This window comes from Ascaphus truei, chromosome 2 (assembly GCF_040206685.1).
Source record: "Ascaphus truei isolate aAscTru1 chromosome 2, aAscTru1.hap1, whole genome shotgun sequence".
NCBI lineage: Eukaryota > Metazoa > Chordata > Amphibia > Anura > Ascaphidae > Ascaphus > Ascaphus truei.
In genome coordinates, this window is record NC_134484.1 from 374,083,143 (window position 1) to 374,109,009 (window position 25,867).

Below are 25,867 nucleotides of genomic sequence, written 5' to 3' on the forward strand. Positions count from 1 at the left end.
TTTTTAAATCAACTCTAAATTACATTTTTTATATATTATAATATAACAAGCATTCTTTGTTTCTATAGCAACAATGTACAAAGTCACACCCCCTTCCTCTTCTGAAACAGGCTCTGGCACACCCCTTTTTGAGCCCTGCAACTAGTGTCTGCCTGGTCACATGATCTTCCCCACAGAACTTTGCATCTTTGGTCCTCTTCTGCTGCACTGACAGCCATTTAGTGAACCCCCGAGCCGAATCTTCGCCGACCGATCACAGAAGAACGGATCGAGCGGCAACTTAACTAATTACTTATTGTGTGGATTTTATTGATGCACATATTAAAGGGGGGGGGGGGGAGAAACCTCGGCAGCTTGGACTGCTGCTTTAACTCCCATTATTTTGAATTGGCGTTGGTGCGTGCCAAAATGTAGTGTGCTATTTACATTTGCTGATTTCTGTCCAAGTTTCTTATCTTAGCAAACTTTTCTCTCGCCGTGAATATCTCATATTTGCCAAATACGCACTCTTGCCTGGCGGTTTCACTAATCTCTACTTTCCAATAAAGGCAGAGCGCATCAACACATCTCACACAGGTGTTTCAAGCATGCTCCAGTCTCAGAGACATTTGAGAAAGCTCGAGTACGAGTGAAACGCGTTAGAGGTGCAGGGGCTTTCTTCCCTCCTCTCAATTTTTAAACCATGTTTGAATAAAGGATTTTTTTGACAGTACAGTCCAGCCTCTTGGAGTATTTCCTGCACCGTAGTGCCCGCTGACTCATCTTCCCTCCCGGTACAAGGTGATTTCGTTCTACAATATAAAACTGTTGACATTTCTTGGGAGCAATTCTACATTTATTATGATGCAATTGCGGAGCCTTACACAGTGTGTTTGCTCTATGCCAGGGATCTCTGCCAATTTCAACATAGAATTTCCCCATGTAATTCCCTTCAGTTGACACACGCCCTGATATTCAAATATATATATGTAGCGCACTTTCCCCCACCCCCTGGGAGATATGGCAGCTATGTGTGTGTGGTGCGTTACCTGCGGCTCACTGGAGGCCTGAGCCTCTGCTGCTGGGAGCCTGGGGTGTACCTGATTCGTCCAGTGACAGCGCCTCCACCTGCGCGGTATCCTAACTGTGTGGGATAACCCCGTGCAGGACAATATAATAATTACACACCAGTATAATGGAACAGGTTTACTAAACGCATAGGATAATAATAACAATACAAAACACTCAGGCCTCGCAGGGCCGTAACCCCGCACCGTGCTTCCCAAACACCGTGTCCACACCCTTGTATGGTTTACCCCACAGTACTGAGGTGCCCCTGGCACCCAACAACCCTGGTGTCCACAGAGCCAACCACCCACCCAAGTATGTGAGACAGCGCTGCCCCACTAGCCCGTGTATTGTTGGTGCACATGATGAGGTGAGGTACCTGCCGGGTGATGCCACACCCGGGTGATGCGCAGATGCTGCAGATGGTATTCACAGATCCAAGTAAGGTACCCGTGAAGTCTCTGCCTCTACGTTGGGTGGTGTCCCTCCTGAACGCTGTTACCATGAAGAATGCCTCTTTCGGTAAGTGGTTATCTGGTTCCAGACCACCTGATGCCAGGGCGCAGCCGCGTCCTGTCTGTGTCCCTATCTCTGGTGCTACAGAGACAGTGTCCCTATCTCTGGGCCTGTCCCTGCAGCTACTACAAGCTGAGCGGAGTCGGGGCCTAAGCGGGTCTCTGGCCTAGTGCAGGGGTCACTGACACCCTGCACACGCACACCCTACCCTTATACTGTCCCAGCTCTGACTGGCGTGGTGCAGATGTGCCAAATGTATCTATTCCCCGCTGCAGGGAATCTCCGTGCCCTATTGGCTGGATTTGTGCCATGTGACTAGGCTGCTGGGAATTGTGGTTCCCCTGCGGAGGCTCCTTGGCAAGCCTCGCGCATGCCCAATCAGACCAAAAAGGCGGCGATGCCTGCCACTACTTCCCGCAGCATATATATACTATATACTGTGTTTGACAATCCTATACATTTACACGCCCGGGGCGAGTGGATTAAACCTCTGGGCGAGCAACTATTGGCCCAAGCAGCACACGTGTTTGTTTTTTTAAATTTTCCCTGCTCGCACTGGCTGAAAAAAAACCAAAACTCCCCGTACCTGACAGCTGATTGGCGCGCGCTCCCAGGCTTTGTGGGTGCGCGGCCAGGCTCTATATGAGCCAGCCCCCAACGAGCAGCCATTCTTTCTGCCAGGAGATCTGTTGGAGAGTAAGTACACTCCAATCCTCCATCCTGCGGCCCCTCTGCTCCTTCCCTGCAAGCCAAGGTGTTCCCCCTTACTCCCCGCTTCCCCCCCATACCCGCGCGGGGCGGGAGATGGTAGTGGGGTGTTCCCCCCCTTCTCTCCCTGGTTTCCCGTGCCACTTCCCGCTTACCCCTGATACCTGCGCGGGCGGGAGATGGTAGTGGGGGTGTTCACCCCCTTCTCTCCCCGGCTTCCCGCACCACTTCCCGATACCCGCACGGGGCGGGAGATGGTAGTGGGTGTGTTCCCCCCTTCTCTCCCTGGCTTCCCGCACCACTTCCCGCTTCCCCCGATACCCGAGCAGGGTGGATGTGTTCCTCCTTAATCCCCGCTTCCCTCCGATCGGGGCGGGAGATGGTAGCGGGGGTGTTCCCCTCTTACCCTCTTGGTCTCCGCTTCCCCACAGTCCCGTGGCTGCCCGCGCAGGGCGGGAGATGGTCGTGGGAGGGCGAGCGGGGCAGCGGTGGTGCTCGGTAGCGTGGCCTTTCCTCTTCTTCCCCCTGTCGTGTGTGTGTGCATGGGAGTGTGTGTGTGTGCATGGGAGTGTGTGCATGGAAGTGTGTGTGTGTGTGTGCATGGGAGTGTGTGTGTTTGTGTGTGTGCATGGGAGTGTGTGGGAGTGTGTGTGTGTGCATGGGAGAGTGTGTGCATGGAAGAGTGTGTGTGTGTGCACGGGAGAGTGTGTGTGTGCGCATGGGAGTGTGTGTGTGCATGGGAGAGTTTGTGTGTGTGCGTGCATGGGAGAGTGTGTGCATGTGTGTGTGCATGGGAGAGTGTGTGTGCATGGGTGTGTGTGTGTGTGTGCATGGGAGAGAGTGTGTGCATGGGTGTGTGTGTATGTGTGCATGGGAGAGAGTGTGTGTGTGTGTGTGTGTGTGTGTGTGTGTGTGTGTGTGCATGGGAGAGTGTGTGTGTGTTTGTAGGATACCAGAAGTGTCACATCACCCCCCACCCAATCACCCCCCCACCCAATCACCCCACCCCCAATCACCCCCCCATCCAATCACCCCACCCTGTCACCCTGCCACCCCACCCAGTCACCCCACCCAATCACCCCATCACCCCACCCAATCACCCCGTCCTCCCACTCAATCAACCCCCCAGTATCTCGCCCTTTCTCTCTCTCACCCTCTCTCTCTCACCCCCTCTCACTCTCACCCTCTCCCACCCCCCTCTCTCTCTCTCTCTCTCTCACCCCCTCTCCCGCTCTCTCACCCCCTCTCTCTCTCACCCTCTCTCTCACCCTCTCTCTGTGTCTGTCTCACACTCTGTTTCTGGATCTCCTATTTACCCTATATATCTTAACTGCCCTATACTACACCGAAATAACCTACACTGCTTTCTTCCAGATCTGACTCAAGCTTCACACGGAAGACATCGGAACCCCCCCTAACCCAGAAGACAGGTAGGGAACACTTCCCCTCCAATGTATAACATTGCGGGAATGAGGGTACCTGGACATTGAGGGACTGCGGATCAGGTAAGATCCCAGGCGGGATTGCTGCTTTAGATATTGTGAAGCGGGGGCGTCCAGGCACTGGTTAAGGGGTTCAGGAAACTAGTCATTCACACCTGGCTTTTATTTCTAGATCCGACACACACACACACAAACACACACACACACACACACACACACGTAACAAGGACTAATTGTAGTATAATGTAATACAATAAATACATTTATGTCAAAAACTCCTTCACATTCTCCTCCACATTCTCCATACTCTAGGTATTCGGAACAAAGCTCTATCCTGGATCTCATCCTACCTCTCCCATCGTACTTTCAGTGTCTCTTCTGCTAACACCTCCTCCTCCTCTATTGATCTCTCTGTGGGGGTACCCCAGGGCTCTGTCCTGGGACCTCTTCTCTTTTCTCTGTACACACTCTCTCTAGGTGACCTAATAACATCTTTTGGGTTTAATTATCACCTCTATGCTGACGACACACAAATATACTTTTCAACACCTGACCTTACATCTGCTGTACAAACCAAAGTTTCTGAATGTCACTCTGCTATATCATCCTGGATGGCCCTCCGACGCCTTAAACTCAACATGGCTAAAACAGAGCTCCTCATACTTCCCCCCAAACCTGGCCCTACTACCTCCTTCCACATTACTGTTGGAACTACAATCATTCACCCAGTAGCCCAAGCACGCTGCCTAGGGGTCACACTCGACTCCTCTCTCACATTCGCCCCTCACATTCAAAACATTTCTAAAACTTGTCGCTTTTTCCTCCGCAATATAACAAAGATATGCCCTTTCCTCTGTTGCTCGACTGCTAAAACTCTGACTCAGGCCCTCATTCTCTCCCATCTTGATTACTGTAACCTCCTGCTGTCCGGCATTCCTGCCTCTAACCTGTCTCCCCTACAATCTATCCTAAATGCTGCTGCCAGAATCACTCTACTCTTTCCTAGATCTGTCTCAGCATCTCCCCTCATGAAATCCCTCTCCTGGCTTCCAATCAAATCCCGCATCTCACACTCCATTCTTCTCCTCACTTTTAAAGCTTTACATTCTTCTGCCCCTCCTTACATCTCATCCCTAATTTCTCGTTAGGCACCATCCAGACTCTTGCGTTCTTCTCAAGGATGTCTTCTTTCTACCCCCTTTGTATCTAAAGCCCTCTCCCGCCTTAAACCTTTTTCACTGACTGCCCCACAGCACTGTGGATATTCTGAACACGATACATAAAGCTTGGCCCCCTGCAGACGCACTTACCAGAACTCCCTCCTACTGTCTCTGTACGTTCTACCTACCTACCAATAAGACTGTAAGCTCCTCGGGGCAGGGACTCCTCTTCCGAAATGTTACTTTTATGTCTAAAGCACTTATTCCCATGATCTGTTATTTATATTATCTGTTATTTATTTGATTACCACATGTATTACTACTGTGAAGCGCTATGTACATTAATGGCGCTATATAAATAAAGACATACAATACAAAAACGAATGTTGTTCTGACTAGGAATTTATTAAATGTATTTTATTTATATATTTTATTTTAAAGCAGGGTTGGGGCGGGACTAGGGGCAGGGTTGGGGGCGGGACTAGGTGGCGAGTCGATTTTTTGGTTGGGCGAGTAGATTTTTGGGTGATTTGTCGAACACTGACTATATATATATATATATATATATATATATATATATTTAAGTTATGGTGGGTAAAAAAAGTGACAAAAACCCTGGACAGTAAAGCATATAGCAAATGGAAATATTACAGTATGCTTATTTGCATGTCTTAGGCAGGTTTGCAGCCCTGCCTATCACCATTATCACCCAGCTTACAGTGCTTCCACTGCAGCAAGGGATTCTGGGAAGTGACATGCAAATGATGCCAGTGACACTTTTTGCTTCAAAACCATATAACATGGTCCCCTAAAGCTTATGTTTGCTGCATTTCACAGCTTTTTTTCTCTTGTACTAACATTGCTGACATCTGAATAAATACACAACTGGTTAAGATGCCATCAAGAAAGAAACAACACAAATAAAACCATCCATTTAGCAATATTGTTCTATTTAAAAAGATATGAAACACAGAGGCATATATATATTATATAACAAGGGAAATGTTTAGGGCATGACGGAGTGAGCAATGGCTATGGGATGGTGCTTCTTAGTATAATAATAATATTTTTTCTTATACAGCGCTAACAATATACACAGCACTTTACATATAATTTTGCAGACAGAATGGGTCTCTGTCCTAAAGAGCTTACAATCTAATTTTGGTGTTGAAGCCAGAGGGAGATAAAGGGCCATATTTACTGTATAGTGTGACGGTCGGAGGTAGCTGGCCTTCATTAATAAAGGTGAAGCCCGCCGGTTGCCTCTAGAGACCGTGGGTAATGGACCAAGAGAGTTAGCTCTTGGGTCAAGTAAGGTAAAACCATGTATTTTCTGTAACCGTGTTCCCATATATAGTCCACTGCAGGGTTGTGGGATAGGAATGCCAAGTAGGGTTGTGATATCCCCCAGGAGATACAGTAGCTGCAGGAAAGTGACTTTGGGAGCAGGGAAGCAGGGGTGATTGTTAGGGAACCCCTATAGTCCGCCCCATGTGTATTTGGGCAGCAATCCACTGCCCAAAATGTATTAAAAGTATTTTTTGTGTTTTTCCCTTTCCAGGCATGCAATCGAGAAGGGATTTCTGGTGCATGCGTTTTAAGGGGGATTTTGCGGAGAAAGTGGTGTCGGAACGTGCATACCAGGTCGGGGACCAGAGTTACCGGTTCCCCGATAAATGTATCTGATAATCAGGCATGATTTTCGGATACATGTATACACATTGCCCCGGCAATATCTTCCCTTAAACATAACTGCGACTCACCACTAGGGTGCCCTGCTTCAGCACAAGCCCAGGAAGGAAAGTGAGACATGGTAAAATGTGTTGTAATATATTTTAAAAAGGGGGTACCCAAGGTACCGGTATGGCTCCCCGCAAACAGTGTAGGCTTTGGACGGGGGGTGGGCGGAAACTATGGAAGTTCCAGGTAAAGTATAGAAAAAACCTGACCTGTTTAGGGTTCCCTGTGTCGTAGAGACATGAGATTTTGGGAGTGTACGTTTTAGGTGGGATATTTGGGCGAAAATGTATTCCTTTTGTTTGCAGGAGTTGGGGGGACCGAGCTAATGGTGGTCCCCTGATTCTCCCCAGTGTGCTGGCACTATTTGTGGGGACACGCGGTGAATTACATTGGGGCTCCCCCAGACTCCTGGTTTTCGAGCCCAGATTTCCCCAACTAATTTCCCACCCATATATAAGGTTCCCCAAGGTTTATACTTTATTAAAGTATGGTTTATAGGGTGTTTTACTGTATGTTTCAAAATCCATGCAGTCAGCCTAAGCATTTGAAAATCCGAGCACCGCGGGCAGATCTTAAAGAATCCACGCGGGCTAAAGTCGCTGAAATCCGAACTCTGGAGCGCCAACATAGTGTGTAGCGCAGTACAATACGGTTGGAGGACGAAAACAATAAAATATTAAACATTGACATTGTTATGATAGGTAAGGAGGGTCCTGCCCCAAGGAGCTTACAGTCTATAAGGACATTTGGTCGTGGCCGTCTCACCGCGACCAGATGGCCGCTGATGCTTCACCTCTCCGTCGCTGGAACCTGCCACAGCCAGACACTAAGATAAGTAAACCCCATCATACCCTAAAACCCTCTACCTTAACCGCTAAAATCCATAAATTAACCCCATAACCGCTAAAACCGCTTAAACCAACCCCCAACCCTAACCACTAAAACCGCTTAAATTAATCCCCTACCCTAAACTAAAACTTACCTTAGAACCGGCCGGCTGTGGGGATTCCAGTGGCGGATCGGCTTCGGTGGAGAGTCCGTCTGCGGCGAGGTGGCGGCGCCCAGATGTCTCATTCCAGAACAGAAGCCCTGCTGTGAGCACCCCATTAGTACTTAGGGGTCAATTTATTATAGCCTCTTATCTACAGAACTGGAGCATTACCAGTGCAAAGACAGAACTACTGTATATATTTATCCAAGAAAAGAATGCCCAATGAAAGCAATTCTGGGGATATGGAGCAAGTTCTCTCGGCTGCAAAACCGGGAAAAGGAACCAGATTTATCAAATCAAGAAATCCTATTTGTTCCTAAAGTACTTTTTATTTTGATAAATCTGCTGCGGGTTTTCTGCTCCAGTTTTGCAGCTGTGTGACTTTAATTCATAAACCACTTGGGCCCAGATCAACAAAAGGGGGCCATGCGTTACAATTCATAAGCTACAGTATGCTAAAGCTTAGCACCCTTTTGTGGATCTGGACCTCTGAGTCTTTCCTTTCATACATCTGGTGTTTTGCACTGTTCTTGCCCCAGTTCTGCAGCCGGGAGACTTTAGTAAATTACCCTCTTAATGCCCACAAGTGTTACATACATGCACAGTGATAACCAGTGTTCGACAATTAATGATAACTACACGCCCGTGGCGTGTGAATTTAGGCCGCTGGCGAGTGGATTTAGGCCGCTGGCGAGTGGATTTAGGCCGCTGCTGCGTCTCTATGAATTTCCCCTGCTCGCGCCAATATATATATTTTTTTTAAAATAAATAAGTAATTCCCCTCCCTGATTGGCCTGCCGCGAGGAAGAGGCAACCCCCCCGCCCACCCCGCTTGCTGCCCAGGGCTGGATGACAAGGTAGGCGCTTCCCCTCCGTCCCACGCTCCTTTGGCACCCGCGCGGGCAGGGTAATAGGAGCAGGGAAGGGAAGCAGCCTGGGCGCGAGGGGGGGTGCGCGCGCACGAGTTGGAGGGGGGTGTGCCCTCACGCGTTGGAGGGGGGTGCGCCCTCACGCGTTGGAGGGGGGTGCGCGCGCACGCGTTGGAGGGGGTGCGCGCACACGCGTTGGAGGGGGTGCGCGCACACGCATTGGAGGGGGTTGCGCGCGCACATGTTGGAGGGGGGGCGGCACGTGGAGTTCCCGGCCACGATGCCCATCAGGGAGGTTGGTGTGGCAGTGCGGCTGTTCCCTGCTTACCACCGTTCCCTGCGCAACTAATGCCCGAATGTCTGGCTGCCTGACCTCCCCCTGACCCCCCTCCTGGCTGCAGCCTGGGCGCACGCGCGGCTTGCCACGTTTCCCATCGGGGAGGTTGGCGGCCGTGCGCCTGTCCGGCTGCCCCCCCCGATCTTCCCGCTGCCCCCGATCCTCCCGCTGGCCCCCCCGATCCTCCCGCTGCCCCCCCCCCCATCCTCCCGCTGGCCCCCAGATCGACCCGCTGCCCCCCAATCCTCCCGCTGGCCCCCCGATCCTCCCGCTGTCCCCTCGATCCTCCCGCTGGCCCCCCGATCCTCCCGCTGGCACCTTGACCCCCCCGCTGGCCCCCCGATCCTCCCGCTGGCACCTTGACCCCCCCGCTGGCCCCCCGATCCTCCCGCTGGCACCTTGACCCCCCCGCTGGCCCCCCGACCCTCCCACTGGCCCCCCGATCCTCCCGCAACTCCTGCCTGATCCCCTGGCATGTGGAGCAGCATGTGGAGGACAAGCAGGCCCTGGAGGAACAGGTAGGCCCCCTCCCTTCCAATGAATACAAACCCAGTCACCCACCCAGTGAGTGTGTGTCTGTGAGTGTTTGTGTGTGTGTGTTTGTGTGTCTGTGAGTGTGGGTGTGTGTGTCTGAGTGTTTGTGTGTCTGTGAGTGAGTGTGGGTGAGTATGTCTGTGTGTGTGTGTGTGGGTGTCTGTGAGTGTGTGAGTGTCTGTGTGTGTGTGTGTCTGTGAGTGTGTGTCTGTGAGTGTGTGTGTCTGTGAGTGTTGATGTGTGTGTCTGTGAGTGTGTGTGTGTGTGTGTTTGTGTGTCTGAGTGTGTGTTTGTCTGTGTCTGTCTGTGTGTGTGAGTGTCGTCTGTGAGTGTGTGTGTTTGAGTCTGTGAGTGTTTGTGTCTGAGTGTTTGTGTGAGTCTGTGAGTGTGTGTCTGTCAGTGTGTGTGAGAGTCTGTGAGTGTGTGTGTTTGAGTCTGTGAGTGTTTGTGTGTCTGTGGGTGTGTGAGTGTCTGTGTGTGAGTCTGTGTGTCTGAGTGTTTGTGTGTGTGTCTGTGAGTGTGTGTCTGTGAGTGTGTCACCCTCTCCCTGTGTCACCCTCTCCCTGTGTCACCCTCTCCCTGTGGCACCCTCTCCCTGTGTCACCCTTTCCCTGTCGCTCTCTCCCTGTGTCACCCTTTCCCTGTCGCTCTCTCCCTGTGTCACCCTTTCCCTGTCGCTCTCTCCCTGTGTCACCCTCTCCCTGTCGCCCTCACCCTTTCCCTGTCGCACTCTCTCTGTCTTTGTCTCTCAATCTCTCTGTGTCTCTCATTGTCTCTCAATCTCTCTGTGTCTCTCATTGTCTCTCTCTTTCTCGGTGTGTCTCTCTCTTTCACGGTGTGTCTCTCTCTTTCTCGGTGTGTCTCTCTCTTTCTCGGTGTGTCTCTCTCTTTCTCGGTGTGTCTCTCTCTTTCTCTGTGTGTCTCTCTCTTTCTCGTGTGTCTCTCTCTTTCTCGGTGTGTCTCTTTCTCGGTGTGTCTCTCTCTTTCTCGGTGTGTCTCTCTCTTTCTCGGTGTGTCTCTCTTTCTCGGTGTGTCTCTCTTTCTCGGTGTGTCTCTCTCTTTCTCTCTGTGTCTCTCTCTCTCTGTGTCTCTCTCTTTCTCTCTGTGTCTCTCTCTCTCTGTGTGTCTCTCTCTCTCTCTCTCTCTGTGTGTGTCTCTCTCTCTCTCTCTCTCTGACTCTCTCTCTCTCTGTGTGTGTGCTGCTCTGTGTGTGTGTGTGTGTGTCTCTCTCTCTCTCACCCACTGTCTCTCTCTCACACTCTGGATATCTTATTTACCCTATATATCTTAACTGCCCTATACTACACCGAAATAACCTATACTGCTCTCTTCCAGATCTGACTCAAGCATCACATGGAAGACATCGGAACCCCCCCTAACCCAGAAGACAGGTAGGGAACACCTCCCCTCCAATGTATATTGGAATGAGGAATACCTGGACATTGAGGGACTGCAGATCAGGTAAGATCCGACACACACACACACACACACACACACACACACACACACACACACACACACACACACACACACACACACACACACACACCTAATTGTAGTATAATGTAATACAATAAATACATTTATGTCAAAATTAAATGTTGTTCTGACTAGGAATTTATTAAATGTGTTTTATTTTAAAGCGGGGTTGGGGGCGGGGCTAGGGGCGGGGTTAGGGGCGAGTAGATTTTTTGGTTGGGCTAGTAGATTTTTGGGTGATTTGTCGAACACTGGTGATAACAATGTGTGAAAAAAATGACGTACCAAATATCAATGTGCATCTGCCCATACAACTCACACTCAAATTTACTAATGTGTAAAAAACCTCATAAGAAGCAATGGTGACTTTTTTTTTCCTTTGATAAATATGGTGCTATTGTTTTTCCCCACGTTTGCAGCCCGGGGACTTTGAACCTTTTTTGGTTAACACCCCTATAATTATATTGTGAACTTCTGCGGGACTCCAACCCTCTCTAATAGCGCGTCTGAGATCAGATGCATTGTAAGGAACCCCAGTCCTCTCTAATAGCGCGTCTGAGATCAGATGCATTGTAAGGAACCCCAACCCTCTCTAACATCGCGTCTGAGATCAGATGCATTGTAAGAAACCCCAGCCCTCTCTAATAGCGCGTCTGAGATCAGATGCATTGTAAGGAACACTAAATTCTTCTGTATTTGGTACACTTTCCAAATGTCCTGAAAATTGCAGGGAACCCTTTAGGGATGCCCGGGGAGTTCCCACGAACCCCTGTTGGAAAACACAGACACATACATATTCCTCTGAGGTGTCACAAATGTCATTTTTGGCATTAAATTGATACAAGGAATTCACAGATTAAGTGGTCAAAAAATGTTTTTTTTTGTCAAATGTATTGGAGCATACAGATGGGATGGGCATGATGCCCTGATGGAAACAGTACATACAAAATAATAGCATCTGTGCGACACAAAAAATTGTTGAACAATTGCGGCCACGTTATACATAGCATAAATCCTGACAGGTATGTTTATATTGTTAGCACTAAATTATACGTGCTTTTAAATTCCACCCCCAAAAAATGTTTAGATACTTTAAACAACATTTATTATTTTCACAGTGTGGCTATAATAAAATATATTAAACAAATAATTGATATTTACTGATAACAGTTAAAAAATAAACAATACACGTAGTTCTGTTCATAATTTATATTGTGTCAATCAGGTATGTGAAACAATGCAAAGCATCAAAACAAACTGTCCAGGAGTCGTCAAACCGCAACCCGTGCAAGAGCGCCTGAAATGGCGATATCTGACGTTTACTTTAATGGCAGGTATCGCTAATTTTCCCCGATAGCCCGGATTGCGCTTTGATGACTCCCGTCCTACGAGTCAGACAGGTACAGTATGTAAGAAATCGCCTACATACAGCCACGCAAATTATATTAAGCTTTGTACTGTACTTCTTTGTAGCACTACAATTTTGACCCAATAAATCATTTCTAAGGCCATTTCAGTAGGTCCCAAGGGTACTCTCTTTACTAAAGTCTCCCAGCTGTAGAACGCAAAAGTGTCAGCGCAAAAAACAGCATTGATTTATCACAGTAAAGGTACCCATTGAAAGTGACGCACCGTTTTCCCACTGCTAACCCTGGTGCAGTTCTTTTGCACTAGTTGTGCACCATTTTTCCAGCTGGGAGACATTAGCTGATTATCCCCAAAGTTTCCTGGCTGCAGAAATTGGGCAAAGTGGGACCTAAAAACATCCAACATTTAGCAACGATAAGTAATTAAACTAAAAGGAATGGGATTTGTTCCATGGATGAATCTGGTGCAGTTGATAAGAGAGACCCAATGCAATTCTTTGTTTGTTCTCATAAGTCTACAATGTTACACAAAATCTTCCATTTCAACATTTACAGGTGTACAACCATTTGTTGAAACATGTTTCGCTGCACCGTGATGGCTGAAAAGGATCAGTTACCCGTAAAGTAAAATGAATTTAACAGTAAAAAAAAAACAAAACAATTATTTTCATTGAAAACAAAAAATTGCATAGCTGCAAAATCATGTTGTGTTGCATTTATTGTCCATAACCAGTAACACAGAGGACACACAATGACATTAACCCTTTCATCCCTGAGTTTCCAAGCTTGGCTGTACTTCATGTGATGCATATTTACCAAGTAATGCAAAGCCATAAGGCACCTTTTGGTCCCTTTAATTAAACGGGGTGTAACGTGCCTTACAACTTAACACCACCTAGTAAATTAGGCCCAAAGTGTTTGTATGCAAAGGGGTGAGGTTGTCTGAAGGGATCTGTACCCCTGGAGTGTCACAGTACACAGTAATCACATCTCATATTTGAAGAAAACACGTTATTGCATTAAAGGGGGTACCTTGCAAGCAGTAGACCCTGTCAACTGAATCGGAGTCTGTCTCAGTGATGTTTAGCATCATAATTTCATAGACTCTACCATTAAAAAATATTCAGTAATTTAATATTTTTCTTCATCCAAAAGTAGAAGTTGCGTTGGCAAAAGTCCACATCACTTTTGCCAATGCAACTTCTACTTTTGTATAAGAAAACAGATAGAGATATAACATAGACCAACCTCTCGTTTTTGGTCTTAACTTAAACAACAAAACCCACCGGTTAAAAGTATATACTTCACCTTCTTCTGAACTGTATCGTATACCACATATCTCATATTTAGTAAATGTATGAGAAAAATGCAAGGTGAACTTCATATCCCCTTTCTCTGCTACTCGCGGGATATTTCAAGATTCTGAGGTCCTCTTTGAATCTGACACCAGGGCCCCAGGTAGGTCTGGGCACTGTCACCTATATAATATGCACATATAATTTCATTGGGCCATCACTGATAACCCCAGGTTAAGCTCTGGTACTCTGAGTACTTTCACCAATCGACTTCATCTAAACATTTCCATGTTTTATTGGTCAATAAATAGCTAGGCTAGTTTGGCTTACATAGAATAAAAATAGGTCTTTTTAAAAATGTTCGTAAACCCTTGGTGTCACAGATTATTAAAATATTGACAGATGTCAATGGAGTCTCACTAATAAAACCTCTCCAGTAAAATGCCTCCATTGGGCCAGAACCCCCCAAATCTCACTGATTTCCATCTTTTGGAGGAGACAAAGGGGAAGCTACTTAAAATCCTAACATCACATACATGTTTTCTCTTGCTGTCAGAAAAGTAGTGAGTCTACTTTAATTTTCTAGTGACGTTGATATGTCTGCAAAAACAAAATCCCTTACCAGCCAATTCACGTTTGTATTTATTTCAATTTTAATTAAACCTCCCTTTGCTGTCACAGGGATCAGTAATGCACTTTCAGTGCGCCTGGCAGCAAAAGGATTAAGTGCAGCACACGTGTGTGACAACATGACGGGTTCCATGTACTGGCCTATGCTAGCTAGAGGTCAACGTGGGGTGGATCTGAGAGAGTGTCTACTTTTCTTTTTATAGTCCTTTACAAGAAAAAAGCGACGTTAGGAAATATATCATCAAGTCTTCTGCAACCCGCGTTTCGCACCCGTTGCGTCACCAGACCAATGCTTTCCTACAATCAGCACACTTGCTTGGCTTTTTAATTGCACTTTGATGGCTTATTTTCCGAATGATTTGTAACGTCTAGAAAAAGTCAAAGGTTTTCGTCGCCGATCTTGTGCCAGTCATGCGCACAAAAACGAAGCTCTTGGAGATGAAAGGGTTATATGAAAAGCAGTCACAGATACGTGTCGGTATAAAGAGTATTAAAGCTGAGACATCCAGTGGCAGCTCTAGATATATTGATAAGCCTGTGCTCTTGCACTGGCGTTAGAATGTCAGAGGTAATGCGATTCTTACCGGAGCAAGGACACATTTACAATTCCACGTCTCCCCATATAAAGTATAACAAACCAAGTGAAACAATGAACTGTCTTAATTTTAAGTTTGGCAGCTTAAAAAAAATAAATAAAAACATGGCTAGAAATGTCCTCGTCCCGGTTTAACATTTTATATTAGAATCTTTATAAACTTCACGTGAGAAAAACAAAAATTACAACCTTTATCGTCTCCCAGCAGTATACAGCATAAAAAAAACCCTCCAAAAAATGAATGCTAGGAGATGTGTTAACTTTGGCCTTCATATATAAAAGGTTCATTAACAGGAATGGTGGGGCAAATATATATACTTTTTACAGTATGTGCAGCATGTTGAACAATCCCTGTGCGTCCCTATAATGAATGTTTGGCACACTGATCTCTGAGGCAATCCATTGTCTTCTCTGGAATACATTCATTTTCATTGTGTCCTTTATTTGGTATCCCAAATCCGCAGCGATATGAATGAAGATCCTTTGAAACGCCTGTTCCCGGAGCATCCGGTGCAGTTATAGGCTTTCTCCTTGGGCTATTCGGTTTGTAGAAGCAGAGAAGTCAACCTACAGCGAGCCAAAACAGAGGACACAATTGGTAGATAACTGGCATTATCATTTTTGGGGGAATTGCAGCAATATTTGTTCGGAATTGCGCTGCATTTACTAAGAATTAGGTATTCATAAGTGGTTTGCGATTACATTAGCTATACAAATCACGTTATCTCATAGAAATCTGCTTTAAACAGCGCTTTCGATGCAACGTGTTTGTGTGTTGGGGAGGGGGGTTGAGAGGCGGGGAAGTGTTTTGAGATATCACGCTTTTCTACCATATAATTATTTAATAGGCCGTTAAACAAAACCCTGTGTCTGAAAATAAGCGAATCCCTTTGAATCCCGAGGCTACCAATACATTGCAAAGGAATGCATTCTCAATGGCTACTGCAATAAAAATTGCGGACGGTATTAAGTATTTTAATCAATCTGGTACTTCAGGGGGTTTAACATTGGTTAGAAAGTGTTAAAAATACAATAATTGTTTTTATGACAGGTCGAAACACTTCCTGTGTCTGTGCTGATCTACAAAGAGGGCTTAATTGGGGGCTATCACTGATGGCCACTAAGAGTGAGATATGTATAGTTTAGGAGGCTGTAGATGATCGGGCTTGTCAGCCTCAAATAAATCCTTACATTCTTGCACTATCCCCTGTGCATCCCAGAGAGAGGTCCGAACAGGTCACCACTTAAGCTGGAGGGCTATATTAAAAATGAGGCTATCCTGGGATGACATCTATTCAGAACAATAACGTATAGATATTCGAAACGGTTGCAATTAGACGGATGCAATAAAGCCAAACCATTCATGTTCGGGAGGTGGCTAGGGACAGATATCCATTTGTCTCTCAAATTTCAGAGCAAGCCAGTCAAAATTAGTCTTGTTACATTCAGCAAACTCGCTTGAACCTATTCCTACGACTCACGTCTGTCTAAGTATTAGAGAAATTAAGATATGAGGCCTTTTACATATTGAGTCAGACTTTAAACGTCAAGAAAGGTTTTTATTTTTTCCCGTGTGTTTCAATACAAGAAGTTCTGCGCATAAATGTTGGCATGTTTGAATAGAAAATTCGAATTTCACGGAGGTGTGTTTGGGATCACACATGTAAATGTTCATCTTTCTGCGCCAGTGACCTCTCTGTGAATAACCTATCACATATGGTTACATATAATGTAGGGATTTCTGGTTATGTTTTATCCTTTTATTTTAAGAAACTGGTCTGCATTTCTTATAACTGTATGTTCTTGTAATAATCTTTTTCTGTAACTTAAGCAATGTATTTTTATATATTAAAATAAAACTTTAATAAGTAATGCTTTGGGCTCTGCATGAACTCTTTGCAAGCTTTGTAGCGCATAAAGTACATTTTCTGCCACATTTTGCTATAACAGATTTTTGTGTGTTAAGTGCATAGCTTTTTCTTTAATAAACAGGGACCATAGACTCTAGCAGATATTAACTAATTTGAAGTACCTTGCGCAGGAGAAAGGTGAGTTGGGTTAGTTTAGCCACGTGCATTAACCCTGGGTGCATATCTACTGTTGTCTGTGGCATATGGCATATTGAGACGGATTGGGAGAGATATTGTTCATTTAAGGGACCTTAGCGGAAGGTGAAAAGTGTGTCAGCTAGATAGCTGTGTATTAAGCATGGTCCAATATCCAGGTCACAGGTGTACTGTACGTGACCGCTAGGTTTCACTTCATGTTTCTTGCAATTCTGACTTTTCTGGGAAACAGTCTTAAGAAGTGAATGTTACACTCTACTTTCTAGTCCTATTTTGAAATGTAAACACATTTCCCATTAAATACAAAAGGGGTTACTAAACTGTAAATGTATGAGAGAGAGCTGGACTGTCACTGCGAGAAAGAGTTCAGATAATCGGTAGCAATCATCCGTAGCTGCATATTCTACGTATCTAGTTATAACGTGAGGCGGGCATTCCATGCCTCACCAGATCTGTCTCCCTTGTTGTTTGTAGCTGGACACTGAGAATATCTCCCATTCACAATGATAATTTTCCCATAACCAGACCTATTTATACACTTTATCTAAATAACAGAAAAAAATAGGTCAATAACTGAAATAAAGTAATAGTTACCTATAATACAGGACTATGGTAGTTTAGTCTGAAGGGTGCTCAGGGCAAGACCTATTTACTTCAAACCACTCATCTATGCATCTGCAAAGTAGAAGAAAAAACAGAATGATAAGACTTTTTTTTCAAGAAACACTATGCTGTATATGGCATTATACATGTTGCTTCAACGGTTCTTATAGTGTGAAGAGATTTAATGGTTATTCACTCCTTAAACTACAGTATACCAAATGACTTTACTTTAAACAGGTGACATCTCTTCAAATAAAATCACAGCAATGCAAATTAACATTCAGTTCCCCGTTTCTATATTCTTATTGTAATTTGAGCAAATAACTCATGTATTAAATAATGGATAAAAAAAATATATGTTTCCTTATGGGGAAAATTGCAGCCCCGTTCTTCCCCCCCCCCCCAAAAAAAATAGTTACAAGTAGAGAACGCTTTGGGGCTAAACACTAAATAAAGAGAAATAAAAGGTCTTACTGGAACACAAACATATTTATATCAGCTTTTAAGTGGTCTTCCGGCCACTTCCTCAATTCCTGAGAGTTTCCAACCAGATAAATACAGGTGCAATGATAACCAGAAGTCTCTTAGAAATAAAACCACAGGTCCAAAGGAAGATAGAAAGAGACACCCTTTATGCTGTGTGCAAACTAAATGTCCATGTTGAAGTAATATGTCAATGTGAAGTGCCTCAAGAGGCAATGGATTTAGTTAGAAGATATCTTTTTATAAATATTATCTACAATATTAACAATTTTCAAATACTTGCTTTAATCAAGAAAACTAATCTAAATTCAAAATATAGGTAGCAGAGAGAGTGGTGATTTGGGCTAAAGTAGCTCCAGAGTTCACCTGTATACATCAAAGTGTCTAGGTTTTATCTTGCACTAGTAAATCAAATAGTACTTAGGAAGACTCAGTAGTAACGATGATTTGTTATTTTATTTAGTATCAAAGGGGTCTTTCCTAAGAACACTGTATTTCCCTCTAAGTCTAACTCTTCGCTCCAATTCCTGTGACGTCTCACGTCCTGCTAAGTCATGTGCCCCAACGTGCGTTTCACTCCCTAATGGAGCTTTTTCAAGGGAATCAACTGCCTCGATTTCCAGGGTATAAGTAGTGTATCGTTGCCCTGGCAACGAAAAGCAGCCAATCGATAGCCATGGCAACAGAACGTTGCCTCTTGTGCTGGTTCTGTTGTCCTTAGTTTATTTTCTATAGAGCAGGCTTTTTTTTATCATCACTAAGATGCAGTATTGTTGAAATCAAATACATTGTATTTTTTCAATACAGATTGCTCAGAATTAGGTAGTCACTCTTTCTAAGATTTCATATTAATAAATTATAATGTCCATTTCTTTGTACCTTGTTCTTGTGTAGGGTAGAGAGGTTTTTTTACATTTATTTTGAATATATTGTTCAAATTGTGTTTCTTATGGCACAAAGAGAGGCAGAACTTACATATTCTACACATACTGTATTCATAAATAAGACTTAGATGATAGGGGTGACGGTGAACCCGTCATTTAAACCATTTGTATATAAGGTGTTAAGCTTACATATCCCTTCTGCTTGTCTTGAGCAGAGCAATATGAAGATTGCCTTGTCTTTTATATTGTGGATATGGTCAATTCCTATAAACTGAATACAAACAGAACTCTGAGATACACTGCATCCAGATGGATGTAGTGGGCCAGGAAGCCCACCGTTTACATGCACTCAAACTCATACATAGGAGCTTAACTGTATTAGCACTGTTGCAGGGAAAAGAATAGATGAAAGCAATTGTGTGAGAGCAATTTTAATTAATGCGTTTGTTGCTAGAGAAACCCTAGACGGACTCAATGCGTAACGGGTGAAATTAAAAAACAGTTTATTAGTACATAATAAATAAAATACATGGGGTACAAAGAATGACCCACAGACAGCGACACTGACTGTTGAGCGGTACACAGTACAGTATACCTTTAGTGGCTGTGTGAATTGAAAAGTTCTGTGAACAGAATTGCTCAATGGATCTGGGTGCAGCAATGTACTTAGTATCAATCCAGTGCAAACCGACAGTGTATAATTGTAAGGAAAGATTCCTCTTTAAAGATCCATCTTTAAGACCCACCTTAAGACACACTTGCTTAACAAAGCATATGATTAGCTCCGTGGCTGATACTATACTCCTCATACATAAACCTTGACCCCTTGCAGAAGCACTTACCAGAACACCCTTCTACTGTCTCTGTACGTTCTTCCTACCTGCCAATTAGATTGTAAGCTCTTCGGAGCAGGGACTCCTTTTCCTAAATGTCACTTTTATGTCTGAAGCCCTACCAGTATAACATCATTCCCAATGGAGATGCCCTCCAAACACCTGAGGACATCACCTAGTATCTTTGATATGTGATGGTAAGCTGTTAACAAAGGGTCGTAATACCTTGTTCACATAGACACTGGCATTCTGGGTTACACTGTCAATGCCAGATACTGTCGGATGTCCAGGTGGGGGTGATTTGTTCTTATGGACCGTGGGTACTTGGGTAGACTATAAAACGTAGCTATCTATGGTACCGGGCCAAGAATAAAGTTATACTCTTTCTTACTCAGTCTGTTGATCCAAACCTTCTTTCAATATTGTTACCAGATCCTTGCGATATTCAAAGGCTGGATCTAGATCCAATATTGAATAGCTTGTTCAATCTCATAGTAACCTGACATTTTCTTTAATATAGTTATCTCTTGTTTGGATGACAATATTTCCACCTTTATCTGATGGTTTAATGATTATGGTAGTGTCATCCTGCAGCTCCTTAAGTGCTTTACCTTCTATATAGTTCAGGTTACTATTGACAATTGAGGATGGAATATTCTCAAGATCTCTGGTTACTAGTTGGATAAACACCTCCACATTGGCACAGATGTTAGGAGGCGGTACAAAGAATAATTTAGCCCTTAAGTCAGTAAATGGTGCAATGTGGGATCCCTCTCATTCTCGGCCAGTAGTGAAATAAGCTATTCCATAAATTGTAATTCAGATTGATTCATGTCATTAAAAGGTGTGTCCTTGAATGCTAGTCTTTGAGATATCTCAGCGTTATTCTGAGCAGGCTCTATTCCACATACGCACAGTCTCTGCAGCACAGGGGGACTATTGTGGTTCTAATACTCGATTTAGAGTGCTTCACAGCCAGTCGAGTATACAGGCCACGTATGGAGACCATTTAAGTGTTTGTATTAGTTATCTGTTTGTCCGACAACCCCCTATTATTTTTTTGTAATTAATATTAAAAGTATTTTAATTTATCATCAATCTGCTGTCATTAGTACAAGGGAAATATTTTGTCTCATTAATATAGTCATTATTGGTAGTAGTCCTTGCATAGTCTGATTTTACACTACATTATCATTGACTAAAGGCGAGTGCACACAATTGGGTTCCACGGCTTTGCCCCATGTTTGGTGACAAAGCCTGTATCTATTTGTATTTCACTCATTGATTTTTACCTAGTGCACCCTTTTATCTCTTTGGCGGAGACATACATACATGCTCTCATAGTTGCCTCTGTGAAAGTTGTTCAAATGTGTTGCTATGGGTGTATCAAGTAATTTTTTTACAGAATCGATGTGCTCAAGAATCCTTCTTCTAAATTCTGTCATTGTTTTTCCCACATATTGTACTCCGCAGGTACAATTATTTGATATATGGCTCCTTTCGTCTTACAGTTGATAAAGTTTTTAATCCGATAGCATTGGGATTGATCCATGTTCTGGAACTTCTTTGTGGTTATTACATGTTGACACGATTTGCATGCACCACACTTGTAACATCCTGTGGTTTGTGTTGTAAGCCATGCTTTTTGTTGTGGTCTTTGAAAGTGGCTATGGACTAAGATGACATTTAGACTACGAGTTTTTCTGCACGTGATCGTAGGTTGATTAGGCAGTATCTTATACAGATCACCATCACAGAGCAAAATATATGTTTGATATTATGCTACAATAATCTGTTACAGTGTAAGGCTCTCTTGTATGCCCACTTTAGAGGGGATTTTGAATAGCCTCTACATTGAAATCTTCTAAGTAGGTAATTTGCCTGTGATTTAAATTCAACGACATCAATGCAGTTTCTTCAACTCTGAAGATATTGTCCCACTGGCATTCCATTAAGCAAAGACTTTGGGTGCAAGCTTCCAGCATGAAGTAGACTGTTGGTTGCAGTCTTTAGCTAAAATCACCACGCTCTCCTACCTCCATTTTGATTTTAGATAGTTTTATCGCATTTGTAAATTGTTAATATTTTAGACAATATCTATTAAAAGCTATATTTTAACTAAATCCATTGCTACTTGAGGTACTTCACATTGACATATTACTTCCAACTGGATATTTAGTGTGCAGGCAGCTAAAAGCGTATCTCTTGCTGTCTTCCCTTGGACTTTTGTTACATTAACATTATATAACCATAGTGGAACACCTGTCTATGTCTACACTGAGATATATTTGAGCAGTTACATCACTAATACCTGTATATAAATAACACCACCCTTTTGGTACTTGCAAGTACTTCCAAAAATTATAACATTGTCCACAAATTCCCATGTCATGCATGCAATGTCCAAAAAAAGACTACAGAACTGGCCAAAAGTATTAATTTAGTTTAAGAAAAGTACAACCCCCCACTATTTAGATTTGTTTGGTTTTACAAATTGCTTTTACTTCTTCACCCCAACTTCAGCAAAAGATGGCTGTAAAATAATATGCGCAGAGATTTCTGAAAATAACCACTAAATGGCATTCTGGAAAGTACTAAAAGTCTCCGACACGGACCAGGTCACCACTGTTGGCTGCAGGAACCCCACGGTCCAAGCAGATCTAAGTCAGGTAAATGGCACTAAGTTTTAATGTAACGCAACTCATCAAGCGTCAACGTATTCTTCGACTCATAGGCACGATGTAGCCGGCGGTCATTCCCCCCCTGCCAATCCCCCCTCTGCCAACCCCCTCCCTCCCACCCCCCACCCAATTGACAGACTTATTGCGTTTTTCAACAAATTGAACAACTAACAAATAAAAAGATACATCTAAAGAAATAACTTTTTTTTTATTTTTTACATCCCTTTGTTTCCTACAGGGCCATCTGAGCAAAGAGGGTGAGCACAGAAGTGCTGGGGAGTCAGAAAGTCGTATGTGTAGAACCTGGGGGTGTCCTGCTAGTGAGAGCACTATGGTCCTACTCAAGGGGATACTCGGACAAGGTTGGCCAATAAGAAAAATGGAATTAGGGAAGTTACTGTTTTAACCCCTTCAGTGCCCTAATGACATATAGTGTACGTCAATGAAAGTGCCTCTCCATGGCACTGCCTCTTGCCTGTTTTTATAGGGGTTATACGCGATCCGTATATCCGGATCGGTTACGACACCGGCGCTACCTGGCACATTTGACCGCCACGGCTGAACCAGCATCACATGATCGCTCCGGAGAGAGCCAGGGGCCGTGGCACGACCCTCCAGCACTGAAAGGGTTAAAGTAGCACCAAACCAATACAATTTGTATTTTATATCCCATATTATTTGTTTTTGTTGCTCTGTTAGGGTTCAGGCTTTTGCCCTATATTTGGGAAGCTGCTGAACATACCCGTACAAGGGATAACTAAAGTTGAAAAGGAGGGAGGGGAGATGAGGGAGGGGGAGGGAGAGGAGCGTGGAGGGGAGGGAGAGGAGCGTGGAGGGGAGGGAGAGGAGCGTGGAGGGGGGGAGGAAGGGAAAAACAGAATAAAGGACCACGAGGGGGGCAATGTTTTGGGGGTGAGCCCATTCTTCAGGCCCGTTCCCTATGATCTGTAGGAGCAAAGGTACTTCCCTCACCCTAAATAATAACCTCCTAAAATCAAAGCTAATAAACCAAACTCAAAGATAGTGTACTAATGGAACCAACAAATTGATATGGGAATAAGCCCAAGCACAACCTAATGGGTACGTGATAGTGATAAGATAGTGGTCTTAGCGAAAGTGTATATACACTGCAATTAATGATGCAAATAATTGAAACATTAATAATTAGTTCATTGTGAAGTGGTGATATTTGACAATACTACTATTTGTAAAACAAAAACAAAAAGAAATTATGCTAAATGTGGCATCTTCCTAATTTAAAAACATACAGTAGCGCCAGTTCTAATTTGATACAAAAAATGTGCTTGGGAATCCTTTGGAAATCTTATGAATTTTAGATAGTATTGTGTTGACTAACCCAAAAGTAATAAAATACCCCGAGACTTGTCACTTAGTGAGGAAGTAAAGTGAAGCATACTTGCCCTTTGTGATATATACATAGACAAGGTAGTCTTGCTATAGTGTCCCCCTGCTGTAGATCATCCAGGCATATGGCGCACTCTCCTGCATCTTTACTGAGCACGTCCTCTGTTGGAAAAAAAAAAAAAAGCATGTGTTTAGCAACCCAGACAGCAACGGTGCTAAAGCATCTGAACTACAACTTTCAGAGACCCTCTTGCACCCTAGGTTAATATTGTAGGATTTTAAATCATGGATGTACAGTATACAAGTCTTTTAGATCAGGTTTTTTTTGGGGGGGGGTGCGGCGTTTACAGAGGCCCCACGCTCTTCCCGAAAGCATTTAAACTAAATGCAGAGGTCTCTGCAAGTTCCCTTACCTTGACTCAGGTGGCTTTCGGGCGACGCGCTGCCATGGCAATGCGGCGTCATGACGCTGCGGAGTCACGTGATGTCACATGAACCGCAGTGTCATTTGGTATGGCGACGCAGTGCTAAATGTCGCCACGGGGTCACGTATCGTCACATGATCCCACTGTGTCATTTGACGCTTGAGACAAGGTAAGGGAGGGGGGGGGGAGATGTGCGAGCAGTGGGGAGAGCAGGCAGAGAGCGCAGGGAAAAATGTTTGCGCACCCCTGTTTTAGACGACACTCCTGGCTATGATTGTCAGGGGGGTTGGTAGGAAAATGCATGAGATGTATTGAGGGGATTTTTTTCAGGGAGACAGTTTAAGAATTATACATTTTGGATCTCCCAAATAAATAGTGAGAGCAAGGCGGTTGCCTTGTTGCCCCACACCTTTGGGGGCCCCGTGCTCCCTCTTCTGCCTCCTCCATATATATATAGCGGACAAGTATACACCAACATGTGATACATATTAATTTATCACTTGAATGGTTAATCACCTTCTAGAGGGTATTTAAAGAGAGATCAGCTGTAACTCCTCATTCCTTTGAGAAAATGGCGTGCCTACGTCACGAAACGCGTTAGGGTGGGAGGAGTTAGGATCCCGTGAGAGCAGTGCAGTGCAGTCTCTGTGGCTTGAGAGGTGAGGAGTCTGCCAGAACCCTTGGCTACAAACCGGAACGCAGCCGAGTGGGGGAGAGACTCTAATTACACCTAACCGGAGAAGATATGCTGTGAGAGAGCCCTTCCTATCCGGAGCAAGCACAGGAGGCACATTACAAGCTGCGGACGGCATCCTCATGACGTTTTGAAACGCATGTATTCATGTGAGTACATGTGAGTAATCATTCACTGGTTTTTAGTGCAGGCTAATTCAGTCGGTTTTGTCAGGCTTGTTTAAGCCGTTTTTAAATAAATTTGTGACCCCCCTTTTTTGCAATTGTTCACTTTCCTTATCTGTGGGCTCGTGGAGTTCGGGTGATTCTGGGAATCACGAAATCCCAAGAGATAAAGGAAATACCCAGGGGATTCGTGGTACATAAGAACAAAAAGGGAATAAAGCACAGATTGTCTCCACTGTACCCTGAAAAAGACACTCCTGTAAGTGTATTCAGTCCACACTGGGGAAGTTGATATTAAGGGGTTAACATCAAACATCAGTAGTACTGCGCAATGGTGTACCCTTCTATCAATTTCAGGTGTATTGAAGAGCAGCAGCAGTAAAGAAACACTACAGCCATCCACTTCAAGTTTTGGACTTTGAGACACTCTTTAAAGATTGGATTGTTTCTTATGGACACAGTGACTCTTTAAGCGCCAGGTATCCTTATTTCACCTTCACATGATAGATAAAGTTTGGCCCCCTGCAGAAGCACTTACCAAAATGCCCTCCTGCTGTCTCTGTACGTTCCTCCTACATACCAATTAGATTGTAAGCTCCTCGGAGCAGGGACTCCTCTTCCTAAATGTTACGTTTATGTCTGAAGCGCTTCTTCCCATGTTCTGTTATTTATATTATTTGTTATTTATTTGATTACCACATGTATTACTACTGTGAAGCACTATGTACATTAACGGCGCTATACACATAAAGACATACAATACAATACAATACTCTTCACCCCCGGAAAGCTCCCCCAAATGAGTTGTACCTCTCCTCAAGACGTCCCAATATATCACCGCCACGAACAGCACACAAGTGAGCACGTGACTTCGATATGCAACCAGGGTTAATACACACGGCTGGTAACTCTAGCCAACCCCCCTTTCTCCTCTGCAAGGAACCAGCGAGTTAATATTA

General features: G+C 44.4%; 1 protein-coding gene across 1 annotated transcript in view; it reads right to left on the minus strand.

Annotated features, from left to right (window-relative positions):
* Positions 1-11,633: 11,633 nt before the first annotated feature.
* Positions 11,634-25,867, minus strand: part of ZNRF2 (zinc and ring finger 2) — a 151,135-nt gene continuing 136,901 nt past the window's right edge. The window contains exons 3-5 of the mRNA XM_075587070.1: positions 23,682-23,787; positions 17,371-17,451; positions 11,634-15,277 (exon numbers count right to left, since the gene is read on the minus strand). Coding sequence (XP_075443185.1) covers positions 17,394-17,451; positions 23,682-23,787 — 164 coding nt within the window. The 3' untranslated portion in view covers positions 11,634-15,277; positions 17,371-17,393. The remainder of the gene's footprint in view (positions 15,278-17,370; positions 17,452-23,681; positions 23,788-25,867) is intronic.